The following is a 25000-nucleotide window of genomic DNA, read 5'->3' as shown; positions in this document are numbered from 1 at the left end:
GAAAAAGATAGCGAAGCCTCGAGCAAGAAGGCGGATGTTACAGTAATGGCGCCGTTGCACACTGCTGGACCTGGACCCGGACCTGCCCTACCCGATGACTTGCAGAGGCTTCGTTTAGTGCTTATTACTGACATGACGCAAGCGGTGCATTCTGCCCTAAAAAGGGAACTTGAAGATGCTTTATCACCAGTGACTGCTACTATGGAACAAATTATGTCTGCTTACGAGACACACGACGAACGCATTCGTGAGGTTGAAGACGGCCTGAATGATTACAGTGACCGACTGGTGAGCGCCGAAGCCGCCATTGCAGCGTTGCAGAGCGAAAACGCATTTCTGAAGGGAAAGCTAGATGACCTCGAAAATCGGTCGCGGATATCCAATTTGAGAGTGGTCGGCATTCCTGAAAATTTGGAAGGTTCGGACCCCGTTAAATTTATGACCGAGTTTTTTGATGAAGTGCTGGGGGCAGATTTTTTCCCAAGTCCTCTTGTACTTTCGCGTGCTCACCGAGTCGGACGTAAACCATCCGGTGTCTCTGGAGCCAAGCAAACGAGACCAAGAAAGTTCCTTTCAAGATAAGCAACGCATCATCAATAGATGGAAGCAGGAGCTGTATTTCCGCGGACACCGCGTGTTTTTTTATGAAGATTTTAGTGCGGAGCTGGGTAAAAAACGAGCAGCTTTCAAGGAGGTGAAATCCCTGCTTTACGGGAAAGGGGTCAGGTTCGGCCTCTTGTATCCTGCCCGGCTCCGGATCATGCATGAAGGTAAAAAGCATTATTTCGATACACCAGAGGCGGCCAAAGAGTTTTACCATTCGCGCTGGGGAGAAGAAGAACGAGAAGAGCAATGACTTTTTTTTAAGGTTATTCATGCAGCATGGAAGGGACCTCATGCCGAGGCAAACTGTTAATTTTCACAATCCACTTCTTTGTTCATTTTTTCCAGTTTAATTTGTGGAACGCGATCGGGTTGAACTGCTATGCTGCCGAAACTGATTAACAAAAACTTTCAACCAGCAAAATATAAATATTTGGGATTTATATCTCGGGTGTTTAAGTTGCCCAGTGTGTTTTTTTTTGTTTTTAATGCTTAGCTTGACCTGTGTTATCTTTAGCCTATATGTTATATTAAAGGTAGTATAAGTGATAGGATAAATGTTAAGGAGGGGAGCCACCCTAGATTAGATTGAAAGTTGGGTTGTATGGGGGACGCCTTGGAAGTTTTTTGTTGGGTACTGCCTGCAATCATCCTCAATTGGGGAGATAGATCTAGGCTTCGGGGGTTAATTGGGTTTTTTTGTTTGTGTAAAGGGGTGGCGGGAGTGTTTTGGGGGATTACCATGGCAGTTTATTCTTTTGTGTGTTACGGATTGATCAGACTTTCTTTTCATTGTGCGTTATTGTGTGCAACTTATGCCCTCGCACTGTTTTGGATTGCAGGCCCTGTGTGCCTTTTGATATGGTTAACATGAGTGCAGCTGATGGAGGCCACCCTGTGAGGTTTACTTTTTGGAATGTAAAGGGGCTCAATGGTCCGGTTAAAAGAGCTAAAGTTTTCTCTCATCTGAAACAATTAAAAGCTGATATACTATTTCTACAAGAGACACATTTAAGAGTGGAGGACCATAATAGACTTCATAAAGCATGGATTAGTCAGGTTTTTCATTCCAGATTTAATAGTAGGTCCAGGGGGGTGGCAATATTAATCACCAAAAGAATGCAGTTCACACCATCTGATGTAATCAGTGACCCTAATGGTCGCTTTATTATAGTCTCTGGCTCTCTCTTTCAGATACCTGTTATTTTGGTAAATGTTTATGCTCCTAATTGGGACGATGTCCAATTTGCAAATAGGGTTTTGTCATTAATACCTAACCTGAATACACATAAGCTAATCTTTTCTGGAGATTTGAACTGTGCTATTGACCCACTGCTTGATAGGTCTTGCCCTAGGGGAACATTTTCTGGTATGGCAAAGGCCTTCTCGATGTTTATGCAACAAAATGGTTATATGGATCCTTGGAGATTTTTGAATCCGTCAGTTAGGCAATTCTCTTTCTTCTCTCATGTTCACCACTCCTATTCCAGGCTAGACTATTTCTTTATAGATAATTCATTGATACCTATGATTAGACAAATTGAATACACTGCTATAGTTATATCTGATCACTCGCCTGTGAAACTGGACCTATGTTTTCCTTTAAACGTTAGGGAATGGCCTCTGTGGAGACTTAACCCCCTTTTGCTTTCTAATGAGAAATTTTGTAGTTATATATCGGCTAACATTGACACATTCTTCGAGACTAACAAAACTGAGTCAGTATCGTACTCTTTACTTTGGGAAACTTTAAAAGCTTACTTGAGGGTCAAATAATATCTTATACTTCACATGCCAATAAAGAGCGTAGGAAGGAAATGCAAGTGTTATTGAAATCTATTTGGGACCTGGATAGAAAATACTCTGAGGCACCCACTGCGGAATTATATAAAAGCCGGGTTGATTTGCAAGCGAAGTTTAATCTTCTATCTACAAACCTATCAGAACAATTAATTCTTAAGACACGTGACCTCTATTATGAATATGGTGACAAGGCGAGCCGGCTTATGGCTCATCAGTTGAAACGTCAAGCTGCATCACGACTTATTCCTCAGGTAAGAGACATGCACCAGAACTTGACAAGCAATCCAAAAGAGATTAATAACATCTTTGCAACTTTTTATTCCTCTCTGTATGCCTCAGAGTTCCCCTCAGATAAAACAAATATGGAACGTTTTTTAGATAATTTGGAAATACCAACTCTTGAACCAGAGGAAGTGGAGAACCTAGATCGGGCTGTTGGGCAGGAAGAGATTAATAATGCCATTATGGCTATGCAGAGTGGTAAGTCCCCAGGTCCTGATGGTTATCCAATAGAATTTTATAAGAAATTTAAGGATAAGCTCACACCGGTCCTTCTAGAAGTGTTTCAGGAATCTTTGGAGAATGGCTCCTTACCCCCTTTTCTTTCACAGGCAGCTATTTCACTACTTCTTAAAAAGGACAAGGACCCGACTCAATGTGGATCATATCGCCCCATTTCACTTTTGAATGTAGATGTGAAAATTTTGGCTAAAGTGCTTGCATGTCGTTTAGAACATCCCCTTCCCAAGATAATTTCAGATGATCAAACAGGTTTTATTAAAAATTGCTATTCTTTTTTTAATATCCGTCGACTGGCTGATGTGGTTTATTCACTGAGTGATTCTCCAAGTCCAGAGGTTGTTATCGCCTTGGACGCGGAGAAGGCATATGATAGAGTGGAATGGGTATACTTATTTAGTGTTTTGGAGAAATTTGGATTTGGCAGAATATTTATAGCTTGGGTTAAGCTATTATACCACTCGCCTTCAGCGTGTATACAGACAAATTATTTTCGATCTGGCTATTTCCCATTAAAACGTGCCACTCGCCAAGGCTGCCCACTGTCCCCTCTTCTTTTTGCAATTGCAATTGAGCCTCTTTCTATTGCAATTAAGTCAACTACATTATTTCAAGGTGTTATAAGAGGGGACATGGAACACCGTGTTTCCCTATATGCTGATGACCTCTTACTTTATGTTAGCGACCCTGTAGGTAGTAGTCCTGCTATTGTGTCATTATTAGGTCAATTTGGAGCCTTCTCTGGCTATAAACTGAACTTTCAAAAAAGCAAATGCTTTCCCATTAATAACTTGGCCCTACAGATCCGACAGGAATCCTTACCCTTTCCTTTATCTCAAGATGGTTTTGTATACCTAGGAATACATATTACTCGCTCTTTTACATCTCTGTTTGAAGCTAACTACAGGCCTCAGGTTAGCCAAATGAAGGCTGATTTCGAGAGATGGCGCAGTTTACCCCTTACTATAGCTGGGAGAATTCAGTCAGTGAAAATGACTATACTTCCTAGATTTCTCTATTTGTTTCAGTGTTTGCCAGTTTTCTTATCTAAGTTATTTTTTAAATCAGTTGATCAAGCTATAACCTCCTTTATTTGGGAAAATAAGGTCCCAAGGGTTAATAAGCGCATTCTTCAAAGAGGTCGTGACATAGGTGGAATGGGTCTTCCCAGCTTTATTCATTATTACTGGGCATCGAACATTCAAAAAGTATTATTTTGGCTTCACCGGCCAGATATAATCTGTGCCTGCTTGAGTCACGATCTTGCCACTCCTCGTCTCTCCCAGCTTTGGTGTATTCTTCCTTACCATTGAAATCCTCTCAATTCACATCTAACCCGGTCGTGCTCTCTACCCTCAAAATTTTTAATCAATTTCGCTGCCACTATAAGTTCATATCAGCTTTAGTTTTGGGCCCCATTCATAAAAACCATTTATTTCCTCCCTCCACATTCGATTCAGCTTTTAGACAATGGGGTTTGAACGGTCTTATGCGCATTAAGGATTTGTATACTGATAACATATTTGATAGTTTTGATAACCTGCGCGGTAAGTATGGCCTTCCGCATAATCATTTTTTAAAATACCTGCAGATTCGCCACTTTGTCAAGGAAAAATTTCCCTCTTTTCCTGTTCTACCATCTGCTATGTTATGGGAAAAATTCACTCTTAGCTTTAACAATAAGGGGCTGATTTCTGAACTATACTCTCAGCTGATGTCTTTGGGAGTTCAAGATCTAAACAAAACTAAGAGTAGGTGGGAGGACGACCTCGGTATGGACCTTGCGGAAGAATATTGGGCAAAAGTATTGAGTAGGGTTCATTTCTCATCATCATGTGCTAGACTGGGGCTCATACAATTCAAAGTTTTACACAGGGTACAGTTAAGTAAAGCCAGACTGGCAGACATATACCCTGGGACAGACGCTGGCTGTGACAGGTGTTCCTTCTCTCCGGCTGGTTTAATACATGCATTTTGGTCATGCCCTCGGCTTGATGACTATTGGGCACTGGTTTTTAAAATTATCAGTGAGGTTTTGGGGGTGACACTGAGACCTTGCCCGCTTATAGCTGTATTTGGTGTGGCAGATGATGATTTGGGTTTAAATGCAAGCCAGTCGGATATCATTGCATTTACATTGCTATTGGCCCGTAGGAGAATTTTGCTGGTTTGGAAATCTGCCACTCCCCCAACTGCTGCTGCTTGGTTAGAAGATGTAATGTTTTTTCTGAAATTAGAAAAGATTAAATTCACTTTGAGGGGGTCTGTGAAAAAGTTCTATTCGAAATGGGGACCTTTCTTATCATATTTTGTGAGTCTTAAGGAATTACCTACTAGTTGAGGGCATTTGATTGTACTTAGGAAGTTGCCTCCCATTTAACACACTTATAATTTACCTCACAGGGTGGTTGATGAATTGTAAATATGAGTGTATTTTGGATCATCTGACATGTTGCGGATGTGTATGAGCTGTCGTATTGAAGTAGTGTGGGGGTACGGTTGTGAAATGTCCATACTTGTATTTGTGAATTGTTGTGTTGTAGATATATTAGCTGCCATGATATGTTCGGGGAGGGTGGGTGGGGGGGAGGTTTGTTTTGGGGGTACGATACTAAAGCAAAATGGAGGAAAATGTAATCCATTATATATTCTGTATTGTGTCATTCCTTCAATAAAAATAAATATATTAAAAAAAAAAGTTCAGTCAGACTCATAAGGCACAACCTGTCTTTGACAAAGCCATACTGACTATTCCTAATCATATTATGCCTCTGTGTATGTTCATAAATCCTGCCTCTCAGGATCTTCTCCATCAACTTACCAACCACAGAAGTAAGACTCACTGGTTATGATTTCCTGAGCTATCTCTACTCCCTTTCTTGAATAAGGGAACAACATCTGCAACCCTCTAATCCTCTGGAAACTCTCCTGTCCTCATTGATGATGCCAAGATCCTTGCCAGAGGCTCAGCAATCTCCTCCCTCGCCTCCCACAGTAGCCTGGGGTACATCCCATCCGCTCCCGGTGACTTGTCCAACTTGATGCTTCCAGGAAGCTCCAGCACATCCTCTTTCTTAATATCTACATGCTCAATCTTTTCAGTCCCCTGTAGGTCATCCCTACGATCACCAAGATCCTTTTCCATAGTGAATACGGAAGCAAAGTATTTATTATGTACCTCTGCTACCTCCTCCAGTTTCATACACACTTTTCCACTGTCACATTTGATTGGTCCTATTCTCTGACGTCTTATCCTCTTGCTCTTCACATATTTGTAGGATGCCTTGAGGTTTTCCTTAATCCTGCTTGCCAAGGCCTTCTCATGGCCCCTTCTGGCTCTCCTAATTTCATTCTTAAGCTCCTTCTTGCTAGCATTATAATTTTCTAGATCTCTATCATTACCTAGTTTTTTGAGCCTTTCATAAACTTTTCTTTTCTCCTTAACTAGATTTTCTACAGCCTTTGTACACCATGGTTCCTGCACCCTACCATCCTTTCCCTGTCTCATTGGAACATACCTATGCAGAATGCCATGCAAATATCCCCTGAACATTTGTCACATTTCTGACATACATTTCCCCGAGAACATCTGCTTCCACTTTATGCTTCCAAGTTCCTGCCTGATAGCTTCATATTTCCCCTTACTCCAACTAAACGCTTTCCTGACTTGTCTGTTCCTATCCCTCTCCAATGCTATGGTAAAGGAGATAGAATTGTGATCACTATCTCCAAAATGCTCTCCCACTGAGAGACCTGACACCTGACCAGGTTCATTTCCTAATACCAGATCAAGTACAGCCTCTCCTCTTATAGGCTTATCCATATATTGTGTCAAGAAACCTTCCTGAATACACCTAACAAACTCTACCCCATCTAAACCCCTCACTCTAGGGAGATGCCAATCATCCTGAGCAGCTGCATCACTGCCTGGTTCAGGAATTGCACCATCTCGGATCGCAAGATTCTGCAGCGGATAGTGAGGTCAGCTGAGATGATCATCGGGGTGTCTCTTCCCACCATTACAGACATTTACACCACAGGTTGCACCCGCAAAGCTAACAGCATTGTGAAGGACCCCACACACCCCTCATACAAACTCTTCTCCCTCCTGCCATCTGGCAAAAGGTATCGAAGCATTCGGGCTCTCATGACCAGACTGTGCAACAGTTTCTTACCCCAAGCCATCAGACTTCTCAATACCCAGGGTCTAGACTGACATCTACATGATTTATTATTATATTGAAATTGTCCTCTACTGTGCCTATTGTCTTGTTTATTAATTATCAATTAATTATTGTATTGCCCTGCACTGCTTTGTGCACTTTATGTAGTCCTGTGTAGGTCTGTAGTCTAGTGCAGTTTTTGTGTTGTTTTACGTAGTCTAGTGTTGCCTTGTGTTGTCTCACCTGGTCTAGTGTAGTTTTGTGTTGTTTCATGTAGCACCAGGGTCCTGGAGGAACGTTGTTTCGTTTTTACTGTGTAGTGTACCAGCAGGTTGAAATGACAATAAAAAGTGACTTGACTTGACTATTGGGTGGTCTATAAAAAACACCCAATAGAATTATTGACCCCTTCCTATTCCTAACTTCCACCCACAGAGTCTCCATAGACAACCCCTCCATGACTTCCTCCTTTACTGCAGCCGTGACACTATCTCTGATCAGCAGTGCCACGCCCCCACCTCTTTTGCCTCCCTCCCTGTCCTTTCTGAAACATCTAAAGCCTGGCACTCTAAGTAGGCATTCCTGCCCCTGAGCCATCCAAGTCTCTGTAATGGCCACAACATCATAGCTCCAAGTACTGATCCATGCTCCAAGCTCGTCCGTTTTGTTCATGATACCCCTTGCATTAAAATAGACACATCTCAAACCATCTTAAGAAGTTCCTTCCTTGTCCGTAGCTGCTCCTCTTGCACTTCCAGAGCATATTTGTCTTTCAATAATTGTTGACGTGCGATTAATGCAGCCAAATCAGCCTCTGCTTCAGCAGCCTCTGACTTAATGTGTGTAGAAGAGGTACTAGATACCGAAGATGTTCTTCCTGCAACAGAACTTTGAGCGCTGATGTAAGGCACACTGTCATTCGGTTTCAGGTCATCCCGCGGGTCACTTGCTCTATAGGTAGTCAAAACATGCCTTGGAATTTGAGTAAAATTGTCTGATGAAAGGTGAGACACATATTCACTTGTTGCAACAACATGACTTTCAATGGAACACGTTTGGTTCAACCCATTGTTTCACATTTGTTTCATACCTCTTTTGAAGCCCTTCAAGTAGATTAGTCTTAGCTTTTGCTTTAATTTCTCTTTTGGGTGCACCGACTCCAGGGTCACTGACATCAGTTCCATGCTTCGATACACTGATATTACTTTCACTAGTTGCACGACTCGCAATTAACTCTTTGTTCACCTGCAGCACTGATTCAATAAATGTAGGGAAGAAATTGTTTGTGTGTCCACAGTGTTTTAATCAGACCACACAAACAGCCTTCAATTGGAATGTCGGCAACTGGAATATTTCAGCGCTTCAATAAAACAAACTAACGAACCCTCAGGCAAACACCACATGATTGAGCAACGGTCCCCAATGGAGGGGCCGCATTGACCATTTAAAACTGTATTCCAACCACAAACACAACATGAATCAACAACAGGTCACAGGTAATCCTTCCTCAAGCCACTCCTGTCTTGCCAAGAGGTTCAAGACAATCGGGGAGTTTGGAGTTTGTTTGGTATAACTTTTTTTGCTGATAAAATGTAGCGGTTATTTGAAAGCAAACCAAAACTGCTGAGAGACTGAGCCAGGGTAATTGACAATGTATGACATGCTTCCAAATAACTAAGTTCCAAGTTGAAAAAGGTACATTTGATCCTCTATTGTGAAACCAGCAAAGAACAGCGATCTTAGTGATAAAACAATAATGTAACTAAATTAGTGATATAGTGACCATAGCGTTACTAAGTGATACAATAACGTAATTAGCCAGCCGGTGGTGTAGTAGCATCCACACCAGACTTCGAGGCAGGCAGTCTCAGGTTCGAATCTGACTGGCTCCTTGCACGCTTTCCATCCATGCTGGGTTGAGTGTCCAGTTAGCATTTCGGCCTCGTAGAAAACCGAGAAATGCTAAAAGGAATGACAAGGTTGCTGCCTGATGCGCCACAAGACTTGAGAAGGAACAACAACAACAAGAATAATAGTATAATTAGCAAAGATAGCAGTTAACAACTAATAACTAAACGAAGACAAAACATGAATACATAACTATACTCATTTGTTGCTAGTGCCACACCCCAACTATGTGACAGATTACTATAATAAACGTGCCACCAAATACAATACAATCAGAAAGTATACATACATGGCCGCTGCACTTTAAGACGGGCTTTGTTTGACGGCATTTATTTTATTTGCCGACGCATGACAGGTGCCTTTAAGGGGCGGAACTTCCTGGAACCCGCCGGGTTTCTGTAAAATGCGACCCAACTGCTGAGGCGGCGGAACCGGCGCAGAACGGGCGGAGAGCGTTCGAATAGCCGGCAGAGGGCGGTCCCGGGACCGGCGCTATGGGACTAAACGTCCGGATTCTCCTCGTCCTCCTCGCTGCGGTGTCCGGGGAATTGTCGGTGAGGAGGGGGAGGGAGAGGAGGGGAGGGGAGAGAGGGGGGGAGAGGAGGGGAGGGGAGGGGAGAGAGGGGGGGAGAGGAGGGGAGGGGAGAGAGGGGGGGAGAGGAGGGGAGGGGAGGGGAGAGAGGGGGGGAGAGGAGGGGAGGGGAGAGAGGGGGGGAGAGGAGGGGAGGGGAGAGAGGGGGGGAGAGGAGGGGAGGGGAGAGAGGGGGGGAGAGGAGGGGAGGGGAGAGAGGGGGGAGAGGAGGGGAGGGGAGAGAGGGGGGAGAGGAGGGGAGGGAGAGAGGGGGGGAGGGGGGGAGAGGAGAGAGGAGGGGAGGGGAGAGAGGGGGGGAGGGGAGAGAGGGGGAGGGGAGAGAGGGGGGGAGAGGAGGGGAGGGGAGAGGAGGGGAGGGGAGAGAGGGGGGAGAGGGGGGAGAGGAGGGGAGGGGAGAGAGGGGGAGAGGAGGGGAGGGGAGAGAGGAGGGGAGGGGAGAGAGGGGGGGAGGGGAGAGAGGGGGGAGGGGAGGGGAGAGAGGGGGGGAGGGGAGAGAGGGGGGGAGGGGAGGGGAGGGGAGAGAGGGGGGAGGGGAGGGGAGAGAGGGGGGGAGGGGAGGGGAGGGGAGAGAGGGGGGAGGGGAGGGGAGAGAGGGGGGAGGGGAGGGGAGGGGAGGGGAGGGGAGAGAGGGGGGAGGGGAGGGGAGGGGAGGGGAGAGAGGGGGGGAGGGGAGGGGAGAGAGGGGGGAGGGGAGGGGAGGGGAGAGAGGGGGGAGAGGAGGGGAGGGGAGAGAGGGGGGAGAGGAGGGGAGGGGAGAGAGGGGGGGAGAGGAGGGGAGGGGAGAGAGGGGGAGAGGAGGGGAGGAGAGAGGGGAGGGGGGAGAGGAGGGGAGGAGAGAGGGGGGAGAGGAGGGGAGGAGAGAGGGGAGGGGGGAGAGGAGGGGAGGAGAGAGGGGAGGGGGGAGAGGAGGGGAGGAGAGAGGGGAGGGGGGAGAGGAGGGGAGGAGAGAGGGGGAGGGGAGGGGGGAGGGGAGGAGGGGAGGGGAGGGGGGGAGGGGAGGGGAGGGGAGAGGGGAGAGGAGGGGAGGGGAGAGGGGGGGAGAGGAGAGGAGGGGAGAGGGGGGAGAGAGGGGGAGGGGGGGGAGGGGGGGGAGGGAGGGGAGGGAGGGGGAGGGGGGGAGGGAGGGGAGAGAGGGGGAGGGGGGGAGGGAGGGGAGAGAGGGGGAGGGGGGGGAGGGAGGGGAGAGAGGGGGAGGGGGGGAGGGAGGGGAGAGAGGGGGAGGGGGGGGGGGGAGGGGGGGAGGGAGGGGGGAGGGGGGAGGGAGGGGAGGGAGGGGGGGAGGGAGGGGGGAGGGAGGGGAGAGAGGGGGAGGGGGGGAGGGAGGGGAGAGAGGGGGAGGGGGGAGAGAGGGGGAGGGGGGAGGGGGGGGGAGGGGGGAAGGGGAGGGAGGAGGGGGGGAGGGGGGGAGGGGGGGAAGGGGAGGGGGGGAGGGGGGAGGGAAGGGGGGAGAGGGGAAGAGAAGAGGGGGGAGGGAAGGGGGAGAGGGGAGGGGAGGGGGAGAGGGGGAGGGAAGGGGGAGAGGGGAAGAGAAGAGGGGGGAGGGGGGGAGGGAAGGGGGAGAGGGGAAGAGAAGAGGGGGGAGGGAAGGGGGAGAGGGGAAGAGAGGAGGGGGGAGGGGGGAGGGAGGGAAGAGAGGAGGGGGGAGGGAAGGGGGGAGAGGGGGAGGGAAGGGGGGAGAGGGGGAGGGGGAGGGGGGAGGGAGGGGAGAGAGGAGGGGGGGAGGGAGGGGAGAGGGGGGAGGGAAGGGGGGAGAGGGAAGGGGGAGAGGGGAGGGGAGGGGGAGAGGGGAAGAGAAGAGGGGGGAGGGGGGGAGAGGGGGGAGGGAAGGGGGGAGAGGGGAAGAGAAGAGGGGGGAGGGAAGGGGGAGAGGGGAAGAGAGGAGGGGGGAGGGGGAGGGAGGGAAGAGAGGAGGGGGGAGGGAAGGGGGAGAGGGGAAGAGGGGAGGGGGAGGGAGGGGAGAGAGGAGGGGGGAGGGAGGGGAGAGAGGAGGGGGGAGGGGGGAGAGGAGAGGGAGGACGGGGAGAGGGGGGAGGGGGGGAGAGAGGAGAGGGAATGAGGAGGAGGGAGGAGAGGGAGGGGATGAGGGGGAGGGTAGGAGACTGGGAGGCAGAGGGTTGTACCCAGGTTCGAAGGTCGGTGGAGGGAAAAGAGGGTGACTCGGCCGGCGTGGCCTCTCCACGACGCTGACCCCTCTGGACCCAGAAGGCGTTCAAGCCCCATCACAGGGCCGGCGGCCAGGGAGGCGGACAACCCCGGGGGAGTGTTGTGTGAAGTGATGTCGTTCCTGGATCTCACCATGTGACAATTCCGATTCTATTCATTGATTTGTCACGTACATGAAAACATTGAATGAAATGCGTCGTTTGCGTCAACAACTAACACACCCGAGGCTTTGCAAGGATCGTCACACATTCCAGCAGAACAACACGTATGAATAAATAAACAACAACAACAGAACAACAGCAGCAAAACAGGCCCCTTCCCTCCCTCCCTCCCACCCACCACCACAGAGAGAAGGTGGCCAACACTAACGATAAACCTGTTTGATGCCAGTGTGACAGAGCCACAGGAGTGGGTGGCTGTAGCTGACCAACAGTCTTGGGAAGCAGAAAGGTCTGAAGGTAGATGAGTCACCTGGACCAGATGAACTATACCTCAGGGTTCTGAAAGAGGTGGCTGAAGAGATTGTGGAAGCAGTTGTAATGATCATTCAAGAGTTACTAGAGATTCGGAACGGGTGAGTCCTGGGCTGGACGTCCTGCTCACTTAAGGAAGGTAAAGAGCCTTCCATAGCCTCTTCTTTCCAGGTGTAGTGATCGCCGCAGGACCACTGTTTGGGTTACCATGAAGGAGGCCACTCGTGTTCACCCTCTCCTACAGCACCGTCCCCACAGCAACGCCTTCACGTGATGTCCCTGTTCTTACTGAGCTTGCTATGTCGTGGCGCAACCGAGTGTCCAGCAGTATGACTGGGCGGGCAGCCAGCCTAAGAGAAGGACCATTCCGATTTCAAACCTGGGTAGATGGGACTCCTTAGCCTTGCCGGGCAGTCTGTCTAGAAGGAAAACTCTGATACTCAACCTACAGCCTTGTCGCTGCAGCTCGCTTTGCCATAGTTGAACATCCACCAGCCTGAGGAGTGGAATGGGTCCGCACACCCTGATCTCACTATAAACCTACGTAGTGCAGGCGGGAAGAAACAATCGTGCCGTCACTCCTGAGGACTCTTCTTCCCTCCTGATCTTCGCAAGTGAAGAACCGGACATCATCATCTTCGTCACATTCTGGAATGGTTCCAGAGGATTGTTAAATTACAAATGTAATTGTACACTCTTCGGTGTACTAGTTGGCACGTAATAAAACTGGCCAAAGTCAGCATGGTTTCCTTAAGGGGAAATCTTGCCTAACAAATCTGATGGAATTCTTTGAAGAAATAACAGGTAGGATAGGAGAATCAGTGGATGTTTACATGGATTTTCAGAAAGCCTCTGACAAGGTGCTGCGTATGAGGCTACTTAACAAGATAAGAGCCCATTGTATTACAGGGACAGTGCATGGAATGCACAGATGCATTAAGGATATTTAAGAAACTCTTAAGTAGGCAGATGGATGATAGATCAATGGAGAGTTATAGTAGAGGGAAGGGTTAGATTGATCTTTGAGAAGTTTAAAAGGTCAGCGCAACATTGTGGACCAAAGGACTGTTCTATGTTTGTGTGTCTAATGGCTGGGTTGTTGTTCATGACCAGGAGGCCACTGTGTTTCTAGAACATTCTGTTTTTACCCCCTTCAGCTGCAGTCTGTAGCTGAGTACAATGCCTGTGCAGGATCACCTTGCCCAGTGATGTTCCTGCCCTGACAGTCGTGACAGGACGGTGTAGAGTGAGCTTTACTGTCTAACTCCTCTTGTTCTTTCACCAGAGTTCAAAACCTGGCACCTTCACGATTGACTATGAGAAGAATTGTTTCAGTAAGGATGGTTCGTGCTTCCGGTACATCTCCGGGAGTATCCACTACTTCCGAGTTCCTCCCATCTACTGGAAAGACCGACTGCAGAAAATGTACATGGCAGGGCTCAATGCCATCCAGATGTAAGTGAAACCGTTTGCCCCAACCATGTGAGAGACCACACGCTACTAACATCTTCCTGAATCTCAGCCCAGAACATCCCAGAACTGTCTGCTCCTGCCAGGGAGGAGGGTTTGCAGCAATGGGCCGATCCCTATCCTAGCCACCTCTCTCCTCATGGATGGTCCTAGTGTATCTGGCCTGCATGGTTCCGAAGACAGATTCAGTAAAGCAGTGTGCAGTCTCAGCAAAACTTCCTTTTTCATGACCTTTCTCCCGACCTACAAATCCGCAGTAGACAGCATCCTAACATGTTGTATCACTGTTTGATACAGAAACTTAAGTGCAGTGGACAGGACGGCTGTATAATGGGTGGTCAAAACTGTCCGATACACCAGCCTAACTGCCATTAAGGACATACAATACTTTGCAAAAGTCTTAAATACAAGTAAAAAATTTCTGTATGGTGAAGATACTTTAAAAATTAGTGAAATGAAAAGTTTCCAAATATCAAGAAAAATACTATAAAGAGCAGTAAGCAGTAAAACACTAAATCAAATTAATATTTGGTGTGACCACACTTTGCCTTTAAAACTGTATCAATTCTCTTAGGTACATTGTCGTGCTGTTTTACAAGAAAATCGGCTGGTAGGTTGTTCCAAGCATCTTGGAGAACTTGCCACAGTTCTTCTGCAGACTTTCACTGTCTCTCGAGGTAATTGCAGACAGCCTCAATGATGTTGAAATCAGGGCTCTGTGAAAGCAGAACTCTTTGTTCTTTTTGCTGAAGATAGTTCTTTATGACTTTGTTCGTGTATCTGGGGTCACTGTCCTGCTGCAGAATGAAGTTGGCACTGATCAGACGCCTCCCTAATGGTATTGTATGATGGATGAGAACCTGCTTGTATTTCTCAGCATTGAAGGTTTCATTAATTCTGACCGGATCACCAACTCTATTTGCAGAAATGCAGCCCCTAACCTGCAGGGAAACTCCATAGTGATTCACTGTTGGCTGCAGACACTCATCCGTATAGCACTCTCCAGCTCTTCTATGGAGAAACTGCCTTCTGTCTGAGCCAAAAATATCAAATTTTGACTCATCAGTCTAGAGCACGTGTTCAACATCCCAGTCCTTGGCTTTTTGGCTGCAACTCTTCCATGAAGCCCACTTCTGACAAGATTTCTCTGGACTGTAGAGGAGTATACTTGGGTTCCAGTGGTTTGTGTGTGTTCACACCTGATAGCAATGCTGGACCTCTTCCAACTTAGATGGGACATCAGTTTGATGTATCTCTCATCTGCTGCATTTCTGGTCCTTGACTTTGCTCATTTCTTTGTGCTTTTTCAGAAGACAGTACATCTTAAAACTCCTGTCTGTTGTGAAATTCCAGTCAAGATGGCACCAGCAAACAGCATCGGGTGACATCTTCCAGATAGCCAATTTCTTCAATTATTTCACTTTTTCTACACCTTTTGCTTGTTCTTTTTGTCTTGATTCTGTTACAGAAACTGTTGGAGCCTATGACGTGCAGTTTGGAACTCAATTGAATGTCCTAGCAGTCTGCTGTGTCCAGAGTGCTGCCTTGTGGAAAAGACTGGAGATGGGGTCCTGAAAATGACCGGGAGCACGAGCTGACTCGTGGAAAAGACCAGAGACGGGGCGCAGTACCATGAACGACTTCATTTCAAGTTGAGGATGATTGAAGCATTGAGGCAAATGTGGAGGGGGTCAACGATCGCTTCCAACGAAGGCCACCAAGGTGATGATAGTCAGTGGCCGGACTGCCGATGTTTGGATCCAGCGTGGCGGCCGCTCTTCACAGAAGGACTGAGTTTGTGCGACTGCTCTCCTCAAGTACTGATGGGAGGATGTTTTCGATATTCTGAGATTTATGTGATTATTGGACTGTACTCTATATTGGTTTCCTTCAGCTTTTTGGTGTTTTCTTCCTTGTGGCTGATTGGTGGATGGGTGATCTGTTTAATTTTTGGTGTGTGAGGGGGGGATTTGGGGGTTTTGATGCTATCGTCACTTTTTTTCTCTACAGGGGAGAGGGTCAGGGATTTGATGTTGCTGTTTCTTTGCTGTGGGTGAGGGGGTTGGAGATTTGACATTATTTTCACCTTTTTCTGTGGGGAGGGGGTGAGGGTGTTTGGATGTTGTGAGTATTGTTTCATTTTTGTGTCAGTGGGGGGAGTTGATGTCTTTTCTTTCAACAACTCCCATGGTCTCTCTGTATTTCATGGCTGGCTGGAGAAGATGAATATCAGAGTTGTATTGTACATGCATACTTTGACAAATAAACTTTTTGAACTTTTTTTTTCACTTCGGCTTGGGAGAGACCTTGCTGATGCAGGACGACCTCATTGTGTCTCGTTGCTCTGCTCACTCTTGCCCTGGTGTGAGAATTGATCATTTGACGGTTAAACTGTCATATCTGCCACACCCTCACCTTTTTGCTTGGTTGTCCTCTGCCCAGTTTGATTTCTTCTACACCCATTTCTTTTTCAGTTAATCAGTTTCATTCAGGGGTCCCCAACCTTTATTGACGATAATCTTGCGGACTGGCCGACTGGGGGGGGGGGTGCGGTGGGGGCTGTTCAAGTTCAACAGTGCGTGACAGGGATGAGGAAAGGTGCAGCTGACTCATATCCTTTCATATCACCAAATCATATCGTTTCCTCGCTGCCCGGTAGCGCATGCTTTGTGGCCCGGTGGTTGGGGACCACTGGTTTAGTCAATTCAACTCATTATGTCATTGATCATTAGCACCTGTTTGTTATCTTGGTTTAATCATGCACTGGGCTTTATACCTTCAAAGTAATCAGGTTTTTATTTGAAAAGTGGTCTGTTACTTAATATGTTACTTTCTTTGACAACATACAAAAACTTCTCTGAAACATTTAATATTTTTGAAAATTAATGTTTGGAAATCTATAATTTGCTCTTCTATGGACTTGGCAGGAGATGGGAACTGGAGTGATGGTGCTGAGGATGAGGTAGTTAGTATACTAACAGGCAGTGTGTAGTGATACCGTCAGCATGGGAAGTTGATGGCAAACTTGCAGTCAACAGGATGAGTTACAATGTAAAAGGGGGGACAAAATTGAAAAGGGTGATGAATACAGGATTGAAGGTGTTATATTTGAATGTGTGCAGTATACGGAATAAGGTAGATGAACTTATAACACAGTCACAGATTGGGATGTATGACGTGCGCATCACTGAGTCATGGCTGAAAGAGTTTAACGTTCAAGGATACATATTGTACTGAAAGAACAAGCAGGTAGGCATAGAGGGTGATGTTGCTCTGTTGGTAAAAAATGTAACCAAATCATTAGAAAGAGGTGACATAGGGTCAGAAGGTGTTGAATTCTTGTGGTTAGAGCTAAGGAACTGCAAGGGTAAAAAGACCCTGATGGGAGTTATATACAGACCCCCAAACAGTAGTAAGGATGTGGTCTACAAATTACAATGGGAGATAGAAAATATGTGCCATAATGGCAGTGTTACAATAGTCATGGGGGACTTCAATATGCAGATGGATTGGGAAAATCAGGTTGGTGCTGTATCCCAAGAGGGGGATTCTCTAGAATGCCTACGAGATGGCTTTTTATAGCAGCTTATGGTTGGGATCAGCTATTTTGGATTGGCTGTTGTGCAATGAACCAGAATTGATTAGAGAGGAACCTTTAAGTGACAGTGATCATAATATGGTCAAATTCACCCTGAAGTTGGAGAAGGAGAAGCTAAAGTCAGATGTATCTGTATTACAGTGGAATAAAGGGAATTACAGAGGCATGAGAGAGGAGCTGGCAAAAATTGATCAGAAAAAAATACTGGCAGGGTTGATGGCAGAGCAGCAATGGTTAGAATTTCTGGGGGCAAATTCAGAGGAGGTCGTATTCTAAAATCAGGATGACACAATCATGGCTGGTGAGGTCAAAGCCAACTTAAAAGCCAAAGAGAGGGCATATAATAGAGCAAAAATTAATTGGAATTTAGAGAATTGGGAAGCTTTTAAAAACCAACAGAAAGCAACTAAAAACATAAAAAAGGAGAAGATGGAGTACAAAGGTAAGCTAGCCAATAATGTTAAAGAAGATACCAAAAGTTTCTTCAAATACATAAGTTGTAAAAAAAAAGGCAAGAGTAGATATTGGACTGCTGGAGAAGTAGTAATGGGGACAAGGAAATGGTGGACGAACTGAGTAAGTATTTTGTATCAGTCTTCACTGTGGAAGACAACAGGAGTATGCTGGAATTTTGAGAGCGTCAGCAGAAGTGTCTGAAGTTGCCGTAATTAGGGAGAAGGTGTATGGGAAGCTGAAAGGTCTGAAGGGAGATAAGTCGCCTGGACTAGATGGACTACACCACAGGGTTCTGAAAGAGGTGGCTGAGGAGATTGCAGAGGCACTAGTAATGATCTTTCAAGAATCAATGGATTCTGGCATGGTTCTAGAGGACTGGAAAATTACGAATGTCACTTCACTCTTCAAGAAGGGAGAGAGGCAGAAGAAAGGAAATTTTAGGCCAGTTAGTCTGATCTCAGTGATTGGGAAGATGTTGGAGTGGATTGTTAAACATGTGGTTTCAGGGTACTTGGAGGCACACTAAAAAATAGGCCGTAGTCAGCACGGTTTCCTTAAGGGAAAATCTTGTCTGACCAATCTGTTGGAATTCTTTGAGAAAATAATAAGCAGGATAGAGAATAGAGAATTGGTGAATGTTGTGTACTTGGATTTTCAGAAGGCTTTTGACAAGGGTCACACATGAGGCTGCTTAACAATTTAAGAGCCCTTGGTATTACAGGGTAGATACTAGCACAGATAAAGTATTTGCTGATTGGCAGGAGGCAAAGAGTGGGAATAATGGTAGCCTTTTCTGGTTGGTTTCCAGTGTCTAGTGATGTTCCACAGGGGTCAGTTTTGGAACCGATTCTTTTTATGTTACATAACAATGACTTGGATGATGGAATTGATAGCTTTGTGACCAGGTTTGTGGACGATATGCAGGTAGATGGAAGTAGAGAGGCTACAGAAAGACAGACTGATTGGGAGAACGGGCAAGAGGTGGTAGATGGAATCCAGTGTCAGGAAGTGTATGGTCATGCACTTTGGTAGAAGAAATAAAAGGGTAGACTAATTTCAAAATGGAAAGAAAATTAAAAAATGAGGTGCAAACGGTCTTGGGAATCCTTGTGCAGGATTCACTAAAGGTTAGTTTACAGGTTGAGTCTGTAGTGAGGAAGGCAAATGTGATCTTAGCATTCATTTCGAGAGGTTTAGAACATAAAAGCATTGATGTAATGATGGGGCTTTATAAAGCTCTGGTGAGGCCTCACTTGGAGTATTGTGAGCAATTTTGGACCCCATATCTCAGAAAAGACGTGCCGACTTAGAGGGTTCAAAGGAAGTTCAAGAAAATGATTCCGGAATTGAAATGCTTGTCATATGAGGAGTGTTTGATAGCTCTGGGCCTCTACTCACTGGAATTCAGAAGAATGAGGAGTGACTTCATTGAACCCTATTGAATGTTGAAAGGTCTCAATAGAGTGGATGTGGAGAGGATGTTTCCCATGCTGAGGGAGTCTAAGACCAGAAGACACAGCCTCAGAATTGAGGGGCCTCTTTTTAGAACGGAGTTAAGGAATTTCTTTAGGCAGAAAGTGGTGAGTCGGGGCATGAAGGGATATGGGGAGGAGGCAGGAGATTGGGGCTGAGAGGGAAAATGGATCAGCCATGATGAAATGGCAGAGCTGACTTGATGGGCCGAATGGCCTAATTCTGATCTTATATTTTATGGTCTAATACAGAAGACAAAAAAAACCCATCTAAAACAAAATTTCTATGAAAAATCTAGGGTGCCTAAGACTTTTGCACAGTACAGTATATACACAAAGTCATTGGAAAATGGTCAGTAAGATCATGAAGGATCCCACCTACCCTGCTCATGGTAGGTTGTCCCACTCCCATCAGAGAAGAGACTACATAACATCCAGAACCACCAGATTCAAAAAGCAGTTACTTGCCCCAAACAGTGAGGCTGATCAACACCTCCACACCCCCGCCATCACTACTTTATCATTTCTTATCAGTCACCTTATGTACAGACACTCTTGTGCCTAGCATCACTTTATGGGTATACAATCAATCCATGTATATAGGCTGTCTCATGTATTTATATTTATTGTGGTTTTTAAAATTATTGTGTTCCTTATCTTATGTTTGTCTTGTGCTGCATTAGATCCGGAGTAATAATTATTTTGTTCTCCTTCACAATCGTGTACTTGAAATTACATTAAGCAATCATAACTTTTTAATGTTCACAGCAGTGTACTAATTCTTCATTCCAGCCACATCATGGCTTTCAGAAAAGAGCAGCAGTAGTATGCTATTTCCCCTTTCCTAAATGAGTTGATTTTAGTTTGGAGGCAACTCATTGACACACTGTGCCTTGGAAAATTCTACAGATTCCAGAGGAGAAAGTTCTCATTTCATTCCCAAATAGCCCACTCTTATTGTGAGCTACTAGATTCTATAGCCAGGGGAAATAAGCTGTATGCATTTACGAGATCATCTTCTGAATTGAAAGTAAATTTATTATCGAAGTACATATATGTCACCCCTATACAAACCTGAGATTCATTTTCTTGTGGGCTTGTAAATAGAGAGAAAAAACAAGAATCAGCAAGCAAGATAATGATATATAAATAGACAATTAATATCAAGAACATGAGATGAAGAATCCTTGAAAATGAGTTCGTTGTCTCTGGAAACAGTTCGGTGTTGGGCAGAGTGAAATTTTAATTAATTTATTGACATACAGCGTGGAATAGGCCCTTCGAGCCGTGCTGCCCAGTAACCCCCGATTTAACCTTAGCCTAATCACAGGACAATTTACAGTGACCAATTAACCTGCCAACTGGTATGTTTTGGACTGTGGGAGGAAACTGGAGCATCCGGAGAAATCCCATGCGGTTACAGGCAGTGGTGGGAATTTAAGTGTTGTCCTAGCCACTGCGCTACTCTGCCACCCTTCTGGTCCAAGAGCCTGACGGTTGAGGGGTAATAACTGTTCCTGAACCAGGTGGTGTGGGTCCTGAGGCTCCTGTACCTTCTAACTGATAGTTGAGCGGTAATAACTGTTCCTGAACCTGGGGGTGTGAGTTCTGAGGCTCCTGTACCTTCTAACTGATGGCTGAGGGGTAATAACTGTTCCTGAACCAGGTGGTGTAGGTCCTGAGGCTGCTGTACTTTCTAACTGATGGTTGAGGGGTAATAACTGTTCCTGAACCTGGTGGTGTGGGTCCTGAGGCTCTTGTACATTCTAACTGATGGTTGAGGGGTAATAACTGTTCCTGAACCAGGTGGTGTAGGTCCTGAGGCTGCTGTACTTTCTAACTGATGGTTGAGGGGTAATAACTGTTCCTGAACCTGGTGGTGTGGGTCCTGAGGCTCTTGTACATTCTAACTGATAGTTGAGGGGTAATAACTGTTCCTGAACCTGGTGGTGTGGGTCCTGAGGCTCCTGTACATTCTAACTGATGGTTGAGGGGTAATAACTGTTCCTGAACCTGGTGGTGTGGGTCCTGAGGCTCCTGTACATTCTAACTGATGGTTGAGGGGTAATAACTGTTCCTGAACCTGGTGGTGTGGGTCCTGAGGTTCCTGTACCTTCTAACTGATGGTTGAGGGGTAATTACTGTTCCTGAATCTGGTGGTGTGGGCCCCGAGGCTCCTGTACCTTCTAACTGATGGTTGAGGGGTAATAACTGTTCCTGAACCAAATGGTGTGGGTCCTGAGGCTCCTGTACTTCCTTCCTGGTGGTAGCTGTGAGAAGGATTGGGTCCACGGCATTCTAAAGGGAGAGAGGGTGAGCAGCCAGAAGCTTGGGTACATATTAGATTCAATGGTATTGGTAGGAAAGGCGAAGAGGTCCTGAAGACAGATTTTTAGGAATTAGGTAGAGAGCTGAAAAGCAAGACTGCCCGGGTAGGAGTCTCTGATTTGTTGCCTGTGCCACACACCATTGAGGGCAAGAATAGAAGCATTTGGCAGATGAAGGCGTGGTTGAGGAACTGGTGCAGGGGACAGGGGTTCAGATTTCTGAACTATGGGAGTCTCTTTTGGGGAAGGTACGACCTGTACAAAAGGGGGAAGTTCAATATTCTTGCAGGCAGGTTTGCTAGAGCTTTTCAGGAGGGTTTAAACTAATTTGGCTGGGGAATGGGAACCTGAGTGATAGGGCGGAGGACGGGGCTTTTCATTTACAGAGGCATTGTACAGTGAGATGGCTAGCGAGGAGAGGCTGATGATAGGGCTAAATTGCAGTCTATGGGATGAGTTGCAGTGTAAAAGTAGGACAAAATTGAAAAGCATGAACATAGGACGGAAGGTGTTAGATTTGAATGCACACAGTATATGAAATAAGGTAGATGAACCTGCATCACAGTTTTACAGATTGGCATGTATGACATTGTGGGCATCACTAAATCGCGGCTGGAAGAAGGTTATAGCTGGGAGTTTAACATCCAAGGGTACACGTTGTATCAAAAGGACACACAGAGGTGGGGGGGGGGGGGGAGCTTTGTTGGTAAAAAGTGAAATCAAATCCCCAGAAACAGGTGACATAGGATTGGAAGGTGTAGAATCCTTGTGGGTAGAGTTAAGAGACTGCCAGGTGAAAAGACTGATCAGAGTTATATGCAGGCCTTCAAACAGTAGCAAAGATGCGGTCTACAAATTACACCAGGAGATAGAAAAGGCATGTCATAAGGCCCAAGTTACAATACTCATGGGGATTTCAATATGCAGGTAGATTGGGAAAATCAGGTTGGTGCTGGATCCTTAGAGGCACCCTGCAATTTGAGAAGGAGAAGCTAAAGTGAGATGTATCAGGACTATAGTGGAGTATAGGGAATTACAGAGGAGCTGGCTGGTTGATTGGAAGAGGACACTAGCAAGGATGATGGTGAGCAGCAATGGCTGGAACTTCTGGAAACAATTCGGAAGGCACAGGCTAGATACATCCCAAAGAAGAAGTATTCTAAAGGCAGGATGATGCAAACGTGGCTGACATGGGAACTCAAAGTCAACCTAAAAGCCAAAGCAAGGACATACAATATAGCAAAAATTAGTGGTAAGTTTGAGGATTGGGAAGTTTTTAAAAAGTAACGAGATGGGCCATTTTGCCTAATTCTGTTCCTATATCTTAGTTCTATGGTTTTGTTATGATGGTTCTGTTTTTCTGTGATAGCACTACATGTAGATGCACTCAGTGGTGGGGAGGGCTTTACCCATGGACTGGGCTGTTTACACTACTTTTTGTAGGCTCTCTGTTCAAGGGCATTGGTATTTCCAAACCAGGCGATGCATCAGTCATCTTATCACAGTTTTGGTCGAAAGTAGATGTGCTGCTATGCTTTTTTTGCATTGACAGTTATGTGCTGGTCCCAGGACAGATCTCTGAAATGGTAACACCGAGGAATTTAAAGTTGCTGAACCTTATGAACCTATGGTTTCCTCCTTCTGCAGTCTTCTTACTTTCCCTTCCCAATCCCACATTGATGTATCTGTCCTTGGCCTCCCCCACTGCCCAGATTGAGGCTAATTGCAAACTGAGGAACAGCACCTCATTCCTCCAGCCTAGCAACATAAACATTTAATTCTACACCTACTGGGAACTATGTCTGTCTCTGACCTTTTGTGTCCCTTTCTGATCCCACCGACCCCATCACCCAGTCTTCTTCCCCTCCTTCACTCTCTCCAGCTGCACATCACCCACACACTCTTCCCCCGGTTCCCATCTCTTCTGCCCCTCCCTCCATTCCATGCAGCATTGTCCTCTCCTCTCAGTAGCTTCTGATTCCATTCCCAGTCTCCCCCACCCTTCCCTCAGCTGCCCATCAACTCCACCCACAACTTAACATCCACCTTTCCCCCCGCCCACCTTTATATACTGGCTATCTGCTTGCTTTGCAGTCTAGATGAAGTGTCTCGACCTGAAACACTGCATGTCCATTTTCTTTCACAGACGCTGTCTGACTAACAGAGTCCAGCAGTTTGTGTCACTCTAGATTCCAGCATCCTCCATCTCCCAGGTCTCCAGTCTGTTCTAACATCCAGGCACTTGGGAAGGGGGAGGGAAGTTCTTCCTCCATTTCTCTCTTAACCTCCTGCCCATCGTGGCCCCATGCTCATCTCTACCCCTTCACCATCGTCCTCCTGACTGTTGTCACTGATGACATCCTGCCCTTCTGCATAACGCTGTACCTCTGGTCATGCCACTAGAGGAAGGACAGGGTTACGCCAGAGAGGGTCCAGAGATGTTTGTAGAACTGGAATGCTTGAGTTATAAGTGATTGGACAGGCTGGGTATTCTCTAGAGTGAAGGAGATGGAGAGGTGGAATGATATATCACAGATGTATTCACAGCATTATACAGATGCACTGTGGAGACCATTCTGACTGGTTGAATCAGCATCAGGTGTGGAGGTGCCAATGCACAGGATTGGAAAAAAACTGCAGAGGCTTGTAAACTCAGCTCCATCATGGCCATTAGCCTCCCCACCATCAAGGACATCTGCAAGAGGGCAGCATAAATCATAGAACCCACAGAACAATTCAGCTCTGTACAGGGCCTTCGGCCCACAATGTTGTGCTGACCTTTTAATCTCCTCTAAGATCAATCTAATCCTTCCCTCCCACATAGTTGTCCATTTTCCTAACATCAATGTGCCTATCTAAGCTTCTTAAATGACCATAATGAATCTTCCTTTACCAGCACCCTTGCCAGTGCATTCCACACACCCACCACTCTTTGTAAAAAAAAACTACCTCTAACCTCCAATCACCTTAAAATTACGCCCCCTTGTATTAGTATGAAGGGCCCTCTTAGACCAAAAGACACAGGAGCAGAGTTAACCATTTGGCCCATCAAGCCTGCTCTATTTTCTCATTACTTCCATCAAGGAGGAGGCAGAGGAGCCTGAAGACACATACTGTATGTTTTATGAACAGTTTTTACCCTTCCGATATCAGATTATGGAATGGTCCGTGAACCCTTAAACACATCCTCACTATTTTGCTCAGCTTGTTTATTTTTAAATATTCCTATTGTAGTTTATAGTGATTTTTATGTACTCTACTACACTGCTGCTGCAAATAACAAATTTCATAACATAGACTCAGTGGTTCTTTGTTAGGTACCTCCAGTACCAAGTGTGGTGTATGTTTGTGGTCTTCTTATGCCTACTCGGTGCTTTTTGTTTCTCGCAGCGTTCTCTGTCAACTCTAGAGACTGTTGTGCATGAAAATCCCAGCAGATCAACAAAGAGTCTG

General features: G+C 46.2%; 1 protein-coding gene across 2 annotated transcripts in view; it reads left to right on the top strand.

The window, feature by feature from the left end:
- Positions 1-9386: 9386 nt before the first annotated feature.
- Positions 9387-25000, top strand: part of glb1l (galactosidase, beta 1-like) — a 46688-nt gene continuing 31074 nt past the window's right edge. For both annotated transcript variants that reach the window (XM_063051485.1, XM_063051484.1), the window contains exons 1-2: positions 9387-9550; positions 13510-13679. In XM_063051485.1, the coding sequence (XP_062907555.1) occupies positions 9491-9550; positions 13510-13679 (230 nt within the window). In that variant the 5' untranslated portion in view covers positions 9387-9490. The remainder of the gene's footprint in view (positions 9551-13509; positions 13680-25000) is intronic.

This window comes from Mobula hypostoma, chromosome 6 (assembly GCF_963921235.1).
Source record: "Mobula hypostoma chromosome 6, sMobHyp1.1, whole genome shotgun sequence".
Classification (NCBI taxonomy): domain Eukaryota; kingdom Metazoa; phylum Chordata; class Chondrichthyes; order Myliobatiformes; family Myliobatidae; genus Mobula; species Mobula hypostoma.
This window is presented reverse-complemented; position numbering and strand designations above follow the sequence as displayed.